At 38.0% G+C, this 16,706-nt stretch overlaps 1 protein-coding gene and 1 pseudogene across 12 annotated transcripts in view; one reads left to right on the top strand and one right to left on the bottom strand.

Moving 5' to 3' along the window:
* CSNK1G1 (casein kinase 1 gamma 1) overlaps positions 1-16,706 on the top strand; it is a 214,947-nt gene that overhangs the window by 104,109 nt on the left and 94,132 nt on the right. For all 12 annotated transcript variants that reach the window (XM_077128196.1, XM_077128201.1, XM_077128193.1 and 9 more), the window contains one exon: positions 2,456-2,525. In XM_077128196.1, coding sequence (XP_076984311.1) covers positions 2,456-2,525 — 70 coding nt within the window. The remainder of the gene's footprint in view (positions 1-2,455; positions 2,526-16,706) is intronic.
* On the bottom strand, positions 10,352-11,305 carry LOC143656240 (axin interactor, dorsalization-associated protein pseudogene; annotated as a pseudogene).

Below are 16,706 nucleotides of genomic sequence, written 5' to 3'. Positions count from 1 at the left end.
TTACATATTTTAACTGCATTTATAATCTTTAATTTTCTTTAGTGTAAAAAGAAGTAAACACAAGAATGTTCCTAACAGCATTATTCATAATATTGAAATTGAAAACAATCCAAATGTCCAAAAATTATGATGTGTGTGTATGTACTTATGTAAAAATTATGATGATGTGCATTCATAGGGATACTACAAACATTAAAAATAGTAATGTGCAGTATACTTAACTGCCATAGAAAGATGTCATCATCATATTTTTAAAAATACATGTTACAAGGAGGTGCGACCATGGCTCAATGGCAGAATTCTTGCCTGCCCTGCCAGAGACCTGGGTTCAATTCCTGGTGCCTGCTCATGTTTAAAAAAAAAAATGCACATTACAAAAGAGCACATATAGTGTGATCTCTCACTTATATAAAAGTATTCATGAACCTGTATTATATATAAATACATGTATAAAATACATTTGAACTCTTTGAGAACAAAGGAAGAAAGTTTTATTTGATCTGGAATCGAAATTTTCTGTAGCACATAATCTAACTCAACCTATCTGTATAACTCCTTTGAACAACTGAAACACAGGGAGCCCAGAATAAGAAAGAGGTCCTTTAATCCTGTATAGCTTAATGTAATGCCTGGATACATCCTAGAATATATTAAGCAGATAATCAAAAAATATTGACAAAGTCCCTTGAGGGATGGGAGAAAAATATGGAACTATTAAATTTTTTACCATCAGGAAATCCCTTGATACAGTGTCAAACTCAGACTATAGGGATACCCAAATCAATAGACCATGCTCTTGAACTTGAGGCTTATTCTTGTGAAGCTTATGTAGGTAGCAGAGAAGCTTAGTTTACCTGTAGATATGCCTAAGAGTTATTTGTGGAGGACCTCTTTTGTTGCTCAGATGTGGCCCTCAGTTTCTCTAAGCCCAACCCTGCAAGTGAAATCATTGCCCTCCTCCCTACGTGAGACATGACATTCAGGGGTGAAATTCTCCCTGGCAATGTGGGAGATGACTCCCAAGGAAGAATCGGCCCTGGCACCCTGGGATCAACAATTCCGTCCTGACCAAAATGGGGAAAAGAAGTGTAACTAATAAAGTATAAGTGACTGAGAGAGTTCAGATAAAGTTGAGAGGCTACTCTGGAGGTCACTCTTAATGCAAACTTTAATTAGGCATTGCTACCTATCGTAACTTGTCAAACCCCTACCAGGACCATTCCAGCCAGTCCTAAAGAACACCTACGACAATATAAAAGATTCCAGAAGGGTTTCCATTGCACTGGTGTAACGTTCCAGAAACCTACAACCTCCAGATGGGTCCTTGGACCAGATAAGTCCTGAAACCTAGAGAGCCCCCAGCCTCTCCAGAACATCAGCTAGTTCTATCTCCTTACCCCATATTAGTGACAGACCCTTCCAACATGAAAAAGTTAGAATGGCCATAGCCCAAACATCCCTAAAAAGAGGGAGAGAAAAATCAAAAGTGATGATGGAGTTATACAGAGAAAATAGGATTTAGCAAATGAATATGACTGCTGAGTCATTAAATTGATATCTCTTTTACTCTCCAATATCTTCAAGCAGCTAAGAAGAAAAACCTAAAATTGTGGAATTGTAACCCATGTCAAACTCTGAAATATGTTCTACAACTGATTGTGGTGCTGTGCTTTGAAATTTATTGCTTTTTTGTAGATGTTATTTTTCACAAAAAAGAAAGAAAAAAGTTGATTGTGGTGATAAAAAAATATTTAAGCCTTTCAGCCTCCTATATTCTGGATCACCTAGAAGGAAAAATCTGAGAGGATGGTGTGGTAGACCTATGACAAACTCTGGGATCAGTCCTGTAACTTCTTGTTGAAGAGTGCTTTGAAAATTATGGCTTTTTTATTTCTTTGCTTTGTATATGTTATACTATACAATATACTATACAATAAAATACAATAAAAAAAAGTTAAAATATATTTGGAAGTCCATCACCAAAGTGTTGAGTGGTTCTCTCTAAGTGTTAATATTTCAGATTATTTTTACTTTGCTCTTGATTTTTTTTTTGTTCTTGATTTTTGTGTTTTATTTTTTAAGCCAACCTTGTATCATTTTTCTAAAAAGCAATAAAATTGTTTTTGAAAATTCATGATAAAACAAGCAGCTTTTAAGCTGGTATTTTAAAGGGTTTGGCATCTGGTTTCCTAGGAGAATATTTCATGGTGACGGAGCTATCTTTGACATCTCATGCAGAGTTTATTTTCATTTACTATCTGTGAAAGGAGTTGTATGTAATTCAGTTTCATCTTCTCCTAACTGCTTTCAAAGAGAAATTGTAGTAAGAAAATGCAGTCACATATGGATATCTCTAAAACATCAAATGATTCTTAGCCATGGTTTACTCTGAAAATTTAGGAATAGAAATCCCATTAGTCTAAATCTGATCACAATTTCTCTTCTTGTGTTTCAGGAACCAATAAAATCACGTGCTCCACAGCTTCATTTAGAATACAGATTTTATAAACAGCTCGGCAGTACAGGTAAGTCAAATCTTTTCTCTCCATTTATTTAGCATATAGCTTGGCTGGAAGCCCTAAAATATTAAGCAGATTCTCTTTTCTGGTTTGCCTGTTTATCAGATTATTTATCGTTCCTGTTAAGAATTACTTAAACATGGTTTCTAGTTCAAATTCAAGTATTAAAGGTACTTCATTTAAAATATATAGAATTATGGAAGAGCCACTCATTTTTCACAATTAAAAAAAACTTTTTTAAGTTGTGAAATATAACCTATATATAAAATAGCAATACATTTCTAAGTACATTTTAACAAGTAGTTATAGAACAGATTTTTAAAGTTTGGTAAAATTTGGTACAGTTCCATGATTTTTCATTTTTTTTCTAGCTACTCCAAGACACTGGAGACTAACAGAAATATCAGTATAATGATTCAGCAGTCATATTCATTCGTTACATCCTATCTTCTCTGTTATATTCCTCTTTAAGTAGAATATATACATAAAAGCAATAAATTTCAAAGTACATCGCAACAATTAGTTGCAGAATAGATTCCAGAATTTGATATGGGTTGCAATTCTACAATTTTAGGGTTTTATTTCTGGCTGCTCTAAGGTACTGGAGGCTAAAAGAAATAATCAGTATAATGATTCAGCATTCATATTCATTTGTTAAACCCAACCTTCTCTCTGTAATTCCACCATTACTTTTATTTATTTATTTTTTGCATGGGCAGGCACTGGGAATTGAACTCGGGTCTCCAACATGGCAGGTGAGAACTCTGCCTGCTGAGCCACCGTGGCCCACCCTTCCACCATCACTTTTCATCTTTCTCTCACTCTTGAGGGGTATTTGGGCTATGCCTATTCTAACTTTCTCATGTTGGAAGGGGCTGGCAATAATATGGAATAGGGGGATGGATAGTTCATGTTCTGGAAGGGCTTGGCTAGCTCTGCATTTCAAGACTTATGTGGTCCAGGGACCTATCTGGAGGTTGTAGGTTTAGTGGAGTTACCCTAGTGCATGGAACCTTTGTGAAATCTTATATAATGCCCTAGGTGTTCTTTGGGATTGGCAGGAATGGTTTTGGTTGGGGTTTGGCAAGCTATTGTAGGTAGCAATGTCTAATTAAAGCTTGTGTGAAAGTAACCTCCAGAGTAGCCACTTGACTCTATTTGAACTCTCTCATCCACTAATAACTTAGTTACACTTCTTTTCCCCCTTTCAAGTCTTCTTATATCCTTACCATTGCAGTAGTTAGCCATAGTTATAACCTAAGTAAACCAGGTTAGGCATTTGTCTTTCTTTGGTTTTAAAATAAATTCTTGCTCACTATGACATCTCAAGATATATTGTTTGGTTAACTTTATCCTTAAACATGGAGTGTTTCTGGCTTAGGATTTAAGTTTGGCCACTGAGTTCATAGGATATATGTATAACTTGAGGTTTGAGTTCCCTGTTGCTCCAGAACTGAACTGTAAAGTTGACTATCATGTTGTTGCTGGTTTTGTAAATTTCACAGTGGTAGCAATACACAGTTAACTTATGATGAACATGTTTGTACATGTCTTCAAAATCTAAGGCACAGTCACTGGCTCACAATATCATCATATAGCTGTACATTATGTACTTCAGATGGTTTGTTGTATGGTGTGTGAATATATCTCAATAAACTTGCATTAAAAAAAGAAACACATGATGTCACAGGCCTATACACACTCTGGCTGTTGTAGGGCAGTCGTCATTGCTTTGATTTGACGGAAATGACAGGACATATCTGTAGCCATCACACCATCTCTGTTACCGAGGTCCAAAACTCCCATTCAGGAACACTCTATACAGAAAGAAGGACAGAAGTAAAAATGAAAAGTAAAAATGAGTTTATTTTTTGCCGCTTCTAATAAAAAATTAGTTATTTCTGACATTCATAAAATAATTTGAGCCTTTTCGGTGAACTTTTTAAAAATTCTTTAAATTAATTTTTAAATTAAAAAATATATATTACAAGAAATAAACACAAACATTCCCAATATATGATCATTCTGTTCTACATATATAATCAGTAATTCACAATATCATCACATAGTTGCATATTCATCATCGTTCTCTTTTTAAAAATTTTATTAGAGAAATTGTCTTTTTTTCTTTAAGATTTTTTTAAAAAGTGAAATATATATACCAAAGACAATAAATTTCCAAGCATGCCTGTGCTGGTTTGAAAGGATATATGGACCCTAGAAAAGCCATGCTTTAATCAAAATCCCATTTCGTAAAGGCAGAATAATCCCTATTCAATACGGTATGTTTGAAACTGTAATGAGATCATCTCCCTGGAGATCAAGAGTGGTTGTTAAACTGGATTAAGTGACAACATGTCTCTACCCATTTGGGTGGGTCTTGATAAGTTTCTGGAGTCCTATAAAAGAGGAAACATTTTGGAGAATGAAGGAGATTCAGAGAGAGCAGAGAATGCTGCAGCACCACAAAGCAGAGTCCATCAGCCAGATGAAGAAGGAAAACGCCTCCCGGGGAGTTTCATGAAACAGGAAGCCAGGAGAGAAAGCTAACAGATGACGCTGTGCTCGCCATGTGCCCTTCCAGCCGAGGGAGAAACCATAACTGTGTTCAGCATGTGCCTTCTCCAATGAGAGAGAAACCCTGGATTTCATCAACCTTCTTGAACCAAGGTATCTTTCTTTCCCTGGATGCCTTAGATTGGACATTTCTATAGACTTGTTTTAATTGGGACATTTTCTCAGCCTTAGAACTGTAAACTAGCAACTCGTTAAATTCCTCTTTTTAAAAGCCATTCCATTTCTGGTATATTGCATTCTGGCAGCTAGAACAACACCTTAACAAGTAGTTATAGAACAGATTTTAAAGTTTGATGTTGGTTACAGGTCCATGATTTTTCGTTTTTTCTTCTAACTGCTCTAAGACACTAGAGACCAATAGAAATATCAAAATAATTAATGATTCAGCAGTCATACTCATTTGTTAAATACTATCTTCTCTGTTATACTCCTCTTTAAATAACATATATACATAAAAGCAATAAATTTCAAAGTACATTGCAACAATTAGTTGTAGAAGAGATTTCAGAGAGTTCCACAATTTTAGGTTTTTATTTCTAGCTGCTCTAAGGTCCTGGAGGCTAAAGGAAATATCAGCATAATGATTCAGCACACATACTCACTTGTTAAACCTTACATTCTCCGTGTAATTCCAACAAGTGGGTGTTTATTAGTTTAATGGAGTCCTTTAAAAGAGAAAACATTTTGGAGAGAGCCAGGACTGACAAAAACTTCAGAGCCAATGTACATGTTTGGAGATGGAGGGAGAAATAGCCCGGGTGCTAAACAAGGGCTCAAAAATAACCAGAAACTAAAGAGAAGAAATCTCTGACCCTGGCAGATGCTAAGCTAAGAGATGAAACCGAGAGTTTTGTCCTGGAGCAGCTAACTGAATGCCCACAGGCACTTAGACTTAGATAGGAATCCGCTGGCATGAGAAGGTGGAAGCAACAGATCCAGGAACAAGAAGCAGAGACACCAGCCACGTGCCTTCCTAGATCACCCTTCCTTGAGCTAAAGTATCTTTCTCTGGAAGCCTTCCTTAGGATATATTTATGGCCTTAGAACTGTAAACTTGTAACTTTATTAAATTCCTTTTTTGAAACTGTTCAGTTTCTGTTATATAGCATTCCAGCAGCTTAGCAAACTAAAAGGTCACCTCCTTCATTTAAATTAAACTTGTCCATCTAAAATGTTATATCTATTTCAGAAATCATCTCCAGCTAATTGTGTTGCTGGGCTTGCTAAAATTGTCTTATTTGTGAAGCAGCAATGCAAGAAAGCATCTCTACTATAGCTGTGGTTACTAGTCAGTGGTCGACTTTTTCCATTGGAAAGTAAATTTAAGTAATCTGTGGGATGTGGAGGATCCTGTGTTAATTGCTTCAAGACAACCATTCAATTTGTTATTTCATTCATATCTGAATTAAAGCTAAGCTAATCATACCATGCTCATTTTAAGCTTCAATAATACTGATAAAAGGCCTTTCTTTTGTAGTTCATATAAACTACATATGTGAAGGATAGCAAATACTTCTTCAAATAAATTTACCCTTTGATATACATCTTATGGTCTATGAGAAAAGAAGAAAAAGTCAGTTTTGCTACATTTTAATCACTTTTTGAAGGGATTATTTTTTAGGTCTCCTCAGCTACATCAAATAGAAGATACTGAGTACTCCACAGGGTACAGGGTGCTGCCAGGCACCTTAGAAAATTTACATGACATGGAGAAAATATGGTTCTTGCCCTTTTACAGTCTAGGGCTCTGACAACTGATAGTTTAAATGTTAAGTGAACAACAAAGTGATTTATTAAGGCAAATTCTTCTTTCTGTAGTGCCTTGTGGACTGAACCATTTTAGAATTTGGAATTAATCCAACCAAGTGACAAGACTAGATTTAGTTGGGAACTCTTTCAGGCACATATAGTCTTTATTAACATCTATCTAGTAAGTAGAATTGACTTAACAGACAACTGAAAGTAAAGACTAGATCTTTTGATTTGCAAAGGCTAAAACAACTTACCATGATTACTTAATTTAAAAAGCAAACCCTAGTTATACAATTAGGGTTACACAAGTTTAATAATAGGCCACGTTCCGGAGAAGATGGTGGCTTAGTAAGACGCGCAGGTCTTAGTTCCTCCTCCAGAACAGCTACTAAAGAAATAGAAACGGTACAGAACAGCTCCTGGAGCCACGACAGAGACCAAAAAGACAGCGTACCCCATTCTGGAACAGCTGAACCGGCAGGAAGAATCCGCTGCGGTGAGATACCCGAGGGGCGTGCGCTTCCCCGGGCTGGGGCGGCTGGCGGCCAGAGTCCCTCCCTCCCTCCTTCCCGGGCCGGCTGGGAGAATTGGACAGGCAGTCTCCTCAAGCCGTGGCGGCTGGCGCCCCCCCCCGCACGCGCGTCCCCCCGGACCGGCTGGGAGAATTGGATCGGAGGTCCCCCAAGCCGCGGAGACCGGCGACTGGGTCCCTTCCACACACGTGGCTTCCCGGTCCAGCTGGGAACGTTGGATAGGCACTCCCCCAAGTCGCAGCGGCTGGCGCCCCCCCACCACACTTGGTGCCCCGGGCCGGCTAGGAGATTTGGACCAGCACTGCCCCAAGCCGCGGAGGCCGGCGACCCTCCCCACGCGCGGATTCCCGGGCCGGCTGGGAGATTCGGATCGGCACTCCCCCAAGCCACGGCGGCCGGCACCCCACCCCCCACATGCAGATTCCCGGGCTGGCTAGGAGATCCGGATGGGCACTCCCCCAAGCCGCTTGGCTGGCGACCCTCCATATATGGAAACAACATATCAGATAAAGGTCTAGTATCCAGAATTTATAAAGAGATTGTTCAACTCAACAACAAAAAGACAGCCAACCCAATTACAAAATGGGAAGAAGACTTGAACAGACACCTCTCAGAAGAGGAAATACAAATGGCCAAAAGGCACATGAAGAGATGATCAATGTCCCTGGCCATTAGAGAAATGCAAATCAAAACCACAATGAGATATCATCTCACACCCACCAGAATGGTCATTATCAACAAAACAGAAAGTGACAAGTGCTGGAGAGGATGCGGAGAAAGAGGCACACTTATCCACTGTTGGTGGGAATGTCAAATGGTGCAACCACTGTGGAAGGCAGTTTGGCGGTTCCTCAAAAAACTGAATATAGAATTGCCATACGACCCAGCAATACCATTGCTAGGTATCTACTCAAAGGACTTAAGGGCAAAGACACAGACGGACATTTGCACACCAATGTTTATAGCAGCATTATTTACAATTGCAAAGAGATGGAAACAGCCAAAATGTCCATCAACAGATAAGTGGCTAAACAAACTGTGGTATATACATACGATGGAATATTATGCAGCTTTAAGACAGAATAAACTTATGAAGCATGTAATAACATGGATGGACCTAGAGAACATTATGCTGAGTGAGTCTAGCCAAAAACTAAAGGACAAATACTGTATGGTCCCACTGATGTGAACCGACATTCGAGAATAAACTTGGAATATGTCATTGGTAACAGAGACCAGCAGGAGTTAGAAACAGGGTAAGATAATGGGTAATTGGAGCTGAAGGGATACAGACTGTGCAACAGGACTAGATACAAAAACCCAAAAATGGACAGCACAATACTACCTAATTGTAATGTAATTATGTTAAAACACTGAATGAAGCTGAAAAAAATTTTTTGCTTCATAGTTGAAGAATGGACTAGTTTTCTCTTGAAGTAAGTGAGATAAGAATAATGTGTCAAAGGATTACTTCTCCTTTTTATAGTTGAGGTTTAAATGTCAATATGACTTTAACATCCGTCATCTTAAACTTAAATTTTTGTCTTTTTGCCACATATCTTCTTCTAAAAAAATGTACTTTCCACTCTCAGCCAAATGAAGAAAAATATTTTAATTTTATTATCATTTAATACATGAGAATTATCCAAGACTAATTTAATACAGTAATAACTTTATTATAATTAATAAGGCTACTTTGAACCTCCATCTATAAGATCAGAGATTGAACCAGTATAATTAATTTTTCATGTAAGAAATTATCTAATTCGGAAAAAAAAAATAGGCCAAGTATTGACTCTGCATTCCCCTCATGCTATTATTGTTCGTTTAAAACAGTGAATATTAAAATATGTGGGTTTTACACCTAACCCACAGAAAGCCCACCATGAATCAGAAGTTCTGTGCATCAAATATCCACCTCATGTGTACTATGAAAGTTTTAGTTATGCCCCATTATTTAGTCAAAAGTAATCCAAATAGTCAAATTATAAGCTAATGATCTGCATATGTTCATATGGTTGAATGTTAGTGTATCTAAATAGGAAATAAATGGCAAAAATCTACCTATATCAGAAGAGAAAATAGAGTTTCTTTCCAGATGTACATACTCTTCACTATAGGAAGAGGTATGCAGGTTTTAAGGTTTCCCAATAAGTTGTCAGAAAAACTGCAGTTATTCCTGCAGGCTCTTGTTAGCATCTGACCCATTATGTTTAGATTACATGATTTAGTAGACATTATAAAACCACCTGTTAGCTACTTTGTGGTAGCTGAATATTCATAAAAATTTAATTATTCTGAGATGATTCCAACATTAACCCTAGAATCATTATCAGAACGAACTGATGTAGAAGAACAGTTAATAAAAATAACTAAAAACATGTGCTCACTTTTCAAAAAAAAAGTTGGTCACCTGAACAAACCCTGGCTATAGTTTGGGGCACACTCCCACATAGGACACTGATCTGGCCAAGGCACACAATTTCTAGGCAGTAACACTCAGATCAGGATGACTTCAAGCCACCTCTGAGGAACAGCTTATAAGTTTACTAACTGACCTTCTTAGACAGCATAACTGGTCTGATTAATTCTTCTCAAAGCAGTTTTGTATTATCCTACCCATATCAACCCTGAGTTTGAAGATGAGCATGCCCTACCCACAGCAGTATTGTTTTAAAAGGCAGGGTAGGAATAGTAGTAAATTAGAAATAGACTATAAATTGCACAATTAATAGAAAAATAAAAACATGTCTCCAAGTCTATATTAAGCTCCATATCCAAAGGAGTCATATGTCAGTGATGTGCTGAACTTGAAATTCTGTGGTACATCTGAGCATCAGACTTAGTCTGGCCTACTGGCATGGGCATAGCTTGCTTCCTGCTTGCTGAAGGGTGAATATGCTACACAGAGCTATGTAGTTTCTACTGAATGGTAAAATTCACACGAGTTACAGGACATTCATGTCAGGATCATTGCTTGTGCAAAGTTTGATGTAGATGAAAATAAAGTGGTTTCTTGGTAAATAACTTCAATTTCTTTCCTTTAAAGTCAGTGGATTTCTTGTATAGTTCCATTATAATTGGTCCAGGTTTAATTTCTTCCATCTCCATGAAAGCAAAACACTTGGTGCTGGTAAATCTTTTCTTAGGCTTGTGTTTGAATTTAAAGATAGCTGCACCTTTGGTTAATTTTTCAACGTATTTCTGGAGTTCAATGTCCACATTAAAATGAGCATATGTATCTTCTTTCCTTGAAGCCATAGGATTGTCTTGCACAGGAGTTAAATCTATGCTATTCAGATCCTTTACACTAACTGTAATGCAGGCATCAGTGCACTGCCCAGCAGCTTTCAGACCAGTCTTCTCAAATCTGATAGTGCGTCATGTCATACCTGGTTCTGAGGGCAACCTTGGTAATAAAGTACCAGGAACTCTAGCAGGAAAGGAGTCAGGAGACCCAGCTCCAGCACCACCCTCCTCTTCATCCTCTTCAAATTCCAAATTCTCTTCTTCACCAGGTGCTAAAATTCTTATGGGGCAGGCTGAGCACCAAATGGAAATTCTTTATTATATGTAAGAATATTCTTCAGAATTGGTCTAGCTTCTTCAAATCCTCCAGTTTAAATTCTTCTGAGGACTATGTGAACTGTAAAGCTGCACTTTGTAATTCCAAGCATGTTGCAGTTTTACCTGTTGTTTTCTTTTGTTCTTCTGTGAATTCAGAATTATTGTGTTGAGCTTGGGCCTCTTTTTGTAGATGTCTTGCTAATATCTGATACTCGCCTATCACCTCCACCAGCTGGCCCCGAGAATCAAAGTTGGCACCTCTCCTATAGCTCGTGCCCCAGTGCTGCAGCAGAGTCTTGGCCACTTCCAGCATGACCGGTCCCCACCCCGTACCTTCCCGCCTCTTCCCCAGCCAGGTTGTACTCTAGTGTGCCATCCTTCCCAGATTTGGCCCCTACATTAGCAAAGCCATGAGGATCTGCTATGGTCACCACCACCACCCAGTGAGGAGCTGCCCAAGCCCATGTCAGAAGTTGTGTTTTTACAGAAAAATAATGCATAAAATACAAGATTCCCATATCTCACCCTGTTATTAACACCTTGCATTAGTGTGGTACATTTATTATGATTGGTGAAAGCACATTTTTATAATTGTACTATTAATTATAGTCCATCGTTTAAGTTAGGATTTAAAAAATATATTATTTGGTGTTTTGTATAGTGTAGTTCCATGGATTTAAAAAGAAGTTTCTATCCTATTACCATTATACAATATAACATTTCCCCTTTTAACCACATTCAGATATTTATTTCAGTACTGTTAATTATGTTCACGATGGTGTGCTGCTGTCACCACCACGCATTACCTAAACATTTCCATCATTCCATATAACAGCTCAGTACTTTTTTTTAAAAGCGAAAATACAAATGAAAATAAAAGAACCCCCCAAACATCCCATCCCCCCACCTGCCTTATTATTTATTTATTTATTTTGGTTTTTTTTCCTAATTTATCTGTCCTTATACTGGATAAAGGAAATATCAGTCATAAGATTTTCTCAGTCACACAGACAGACCTTTAAAGTTCTGTAGTTATTCAGTCATCTTCAAGAATCAAGACTTAGGGCCACGGTGGCTCAGCAGGCAGAATTCTCACCTGCCATGCCAAAGACCCAGGTTCAGTTCCCAGTGCCTGCGCATGGAAACAAACAAGCAAAAAAAAAAGAATCAAGACTTAACATTGTAATCTGTTTCCACTGAATGTAACAAAGGCATTATGCTAAAACTAAATATCAGCAAGTAGGGGATATGGGGGGGTGTATGAGATTCTTTGCAGAAGAAAAGGAAATGCTTTCATATAGATTGTGGTGGCAAAGGTGTGGCTATGTGATTATACCAGGAACCATTGATTTTTTTACTTAGTTAGGATTGTATTATGTACAAATAAAGCTGTTTAAAAATGAACAGAGAGAAACAAGTGCCAGAGAAAATGTGGAAAAAGAAATGTACCTGTCCACTGTTGGTGGGGAAGCTGAGAGGTACAGCCCCTTGGAGGGCAGTATGGTGGTTTCACAGGAAGTTAGGGGTTGGGTTGCCATATACCCCGTTGCTAGGTATATACCTGGAGGAACTAAGAGTGGGGACACACGAATGGACATTTGCACATTGGAGTTTATGGCAGCAGTGTTTGTGATCCACCATGGATGGAGGTGACCTAAGGGTACAACAGCAAGGAATGGAAGAGGATACAGGTATATACATAAAATGGACTACTGAGCAGCTACAAGAAGGAATGAAGTTGTAAGGCATGCATTAGGTGAATGAACCTTGAGGACAGTATGTTGAATGGAATGTCAGAAACAAAAAGACAAATATTATGATGCCTCACTTATCTGGAGTAACTATAAAATACAAACTTGGAGAATTGAACTTAAGAGCATGGGTTATCAAGTTGGGGCCTATATTAAGGGCCCTATATTGTAAGCTCTTACAGCATTCATATCTATTCTGGAGTTGTACCTGTTATTTGCGTATAACCTGGTCTTTCCCTGAAGGGAAACTTCGTGTATTAATGTGACACCTGAAACTCAGAGTTAGAGCCCTGAAGCTATGAAAGTCAGCATTATACCAGAAGTGATCGATAAACTTCAGTTAGAGATATGATTGAAGCTGATGTGGATAGGACTAAGGTAAATCAGGGTAAAGACTGATATGTCTGTATTTTCAAACGTCAGCTTCTGTGTGAGATCAAAGGAAAGATGTTTATTTGGTACAAAATTTATATTTTGTGGCTAGTGCATTAATCTAATTTGACTTGTATGGTCAGTTTAATTGAATACCGTAAGCACATGGAACCTTAAATAGGGCATGAGATTTCATTGGTTTACAGGTTAGTGTGATGCCCAGATAAATCCCAGAGTGATTTGAACAGTGAATAAAGAAGTATTTGCAAAGTCCCTGTTCTAGTTTGCTAGCTGCTGGAATGTAATACACCAGAGATGGATTGGCTTTTAATAAAAGGGGATTTATTTCATTGGTTCTTCAGAGGAAAGGCGGCTAACTTTCAACTGAGGTTCTTTCTTACATGGAAAGGCACAGGGTGGTCTCTGCTGGCCTTCTCTCCAGGCCTCTGGGTTCCAAGAGCTTTCCCTGGGGTGATTTCTTTCTGTACCTCCAAAGGCTTAGGCTGAGCTGCAGATGCTGAGATGAGGTATTCTGAGCTGCCTGGGCTGTACTATGTTGTGCGCTCTCATTTAAGCACCAGCCAATTAAGTCAAACATCATTCATTGCAGCAGGCACACTTCCTAGCCGACTGCAGATGTAATCAGCAACAGATGAGGTTCACGTACCATTGGTTCATGTCCACATGTCCACAGCAACAGAACTAGGTGCCTTCATCTGGCCAAGTTGACAACTGAATCTAAGTTCCACAGTCACCTTGGGAGAACGAGGAGAAGGGGGGAAAAATTCAACTTCCCCATTTGGAGGATCTCTCAGCAGAAACCATGGAGGTGAGAAGACAGTGGGATGACATATTTAAATTATTAAAAGAGAAAAACTGCCAACCAAGAATTCCATATCCAGCAAAATTTTCCTTCAAAAATGAGGGAGAAATTAAAACATTTTCAGACAAAAAATCACTGAGAATTTGTGACCAAGAGATCAGCTCTGCAAGAAATAATAAAGGGAGCACTAGAGACAGATAGGAAAAGACAGAAGAGAGAGAGATGTGGAGAAGAGTGTAGAAATGAAGACTATCAGTAAAGGTAAAAAGAAGGAAAATTAGATATGACATATAAAATCCAGAAGGCAAAATAGTAGAAGAAAGTACTACCCATGCAGTAATAACACTGAATGTTAATGGATTAAACTCCCCAATCAAAAGACATAGACTGGCAGAATGAATTAAAAAACAGCACCCATCTATATGCTGTCTCTACTCAAATCACATGAGGGCAAGGACACAAACGGACATTTGCACACAAATGTTTATAGCAGCATTATTTAAAGTTACCAAGAGATGGAAACAGCCAAAATGTCCATCGACATACGGTGGCTAAACAAACTGTGGTATATATATATACGAAGGAATATTATGCAGCTGTAAGATAGAATAAAGTTATGAAGTATGTAACAACATGGATGGACCTTAAGGACATTATGCTGAGTGTGATTAGCCAAAAACAAAAGGACAAAAACTGTATGGTCTCACCGATATGAACTGACATTAGTGAATAAACTCGGAATATTTTGTTGGTAACAGAGACCATCAGGAGATAGAAATAGGGTAAGATATCGGGTAATTGATCAGCAGCCAGAGGGTTCTTTGGAATATATAGGTCTAGTGGATTCCTCCACTTAAAACATGGCATCCCAATGTACTATACCAATACTATGAGGCAATAAAAGCTGGGGAGTAAGGGGTATGGCAGGATTTCGGTTTTCTTTTTTCTTTTTATTTCTTTACTGGAATAATGAAAATGTTCTAAAATTGATCATGAGGTTGTATACACAACTGTGTAATGATACTGTGAGCCAGTGATTTTCTGCTTTGGATGGTTTGTATGATGCATGAATGTATCTCAGTAAAACTGAAGGAAAAAAAGGCATCCCATCACCAAAAAAATAAAAAGTTCAAGCGTCAAAAAAAAACAAAAAAGATATCCAGTAATTGGAGTTGAAGGGATACAGGTTGTGCAACAGGACTGAATGTAAAAACTCAGAAATAGACAGCACAATACTACCTAACATTAATACAATTATGTTAAAACACTGAATGAAACTGAATGTGAGAATCATAGCAGAAGGAGGGCTGGGGGCACAAATGAAATCAGAAAGAAAGTTAGACGATAAAGATTGAGATGGCATAATCTAGGAAGTGCCTAAAGTGTATATTGATAGTGACTAAATGTACAAATTTTAAAAATGTTTTTGCATCAGGAAGAACAAAGGAATGTCATTACTGCAGGGTCCTGAAAATAGATGGTAATTGATTTTTTAAAAATTTCAACATATGTGTGAGACTCATGCAAAAAATGTTTATTTGGTGCAAAATTTGTGTTTTAACTAGTGCATTTCCTAATATAACTTATGTAGACAGCTTAGCTGAACACCACAAGTACTTGGAACCCTGAGGAGAACATGAGATTTTGTTGGTTTGTCCAGAGTGGTGCTCCGATAAATCCCAGAGTGAGTTGAACAGTGAGTGGAAAAGTATTTGCAAAGTCCCCTTCGGGGAATGGTGAGAACAGGGGAAAATTCAACTTCTCCAAGTTGAATTCTTGATATTCTCACAAGCAGTGCAGACAACCAAAGCTATAGGCTGAGCCTCCAGTCTTGGGACTTGTTCGTATCAAACTTAACCCCACAAAGGATAGGTCAAGCCTAGTTAAAATTAGGCCTAAGAGTCACCCCCAAGAGAACCTCTTTTGTTGCTCAGATGTGGCCTCTCTCTCCAACCAACACAATAAGTGAACTCACCACCCTCCCCGTGTCTACGTGGGACATGACTCCCAGGGGTGTGGACCTTCCTGGCAACGTGGGACAGAAATCCTAGCATGAACTGAGACTCAACGTCAAGGGATTGAGAAAACCCCTAGAATGAGCTGAAACTCAGCATCAAGGGATTGAGAAAACCTTCTCGACCAAAAGGGGGAAGAGTGAAATGAGATAAAGTGTCAATGGCTCAGAGACTGTTAAACAGAGTAGAGAGGTTATCCTGGAGGTTATTCTTACGCATTAAGTAGATATCACCTTGTTATTCAAGATGTAATGGAGAGGCTGTCGGGAAGTGCCTGAAAATGTAGAGTTGTGTTCCAGTAGCCATGTTTCTTGAAGATGATTGTATAATGATATAGATTTCACAATGTGACTTTGTGATTGTGAAAACCTTGTGTCTGATGCTCCTTTTATCTACCTTGTCAACAGATGAGTGGAACATATGGAATAAAAATAAATAATAAGGGGAACAAATGTTAAAATAAATTTAGTTTGTAATGCTAGTGATCAATGAAAGGGAGGGGTAAGGGGTATGGTATGTATAAAATTTTTTTTCTATTTTCGTTTTATTTCTTTTTCTGAATGGATGTAAGTGTTCCAAGAAATGATCATGATGATGAATATGCAAGTATGTGATGATATTGTGAATTACTGATTGTAAATATAGAACGGAATGATCAAAATAGGAATGTTTGCGTTTGTGTGGTGTTTTTGGTATTTAAAAAAGTAAAATTAAAAAATTAAAAAAAAAACAAGAAAAGAAGTATATGCTATCCTTGAGGCTCTTAAACGAGTAGCTTTACCAAGAGAGCCATATCA

Source organism: Tamandua tetradactyla, chromosome 14 (genome assembly GCF_023851605.1).
Source record: "Tamandua tetradactyla isolate mTamTet1 chromosome 14, mTamTet1.pri, whole genome shotgun sequence".
Lineage (NCBI taxonomy): Eukaryota > Metazoa > Chordata > Mammalia > Pilosa > Myrmecophagidae > Tamandua > Tamandua tetradactyla.
This window is presented reverse-complemented; position numbering and strand designations above follow the sequence as displayed.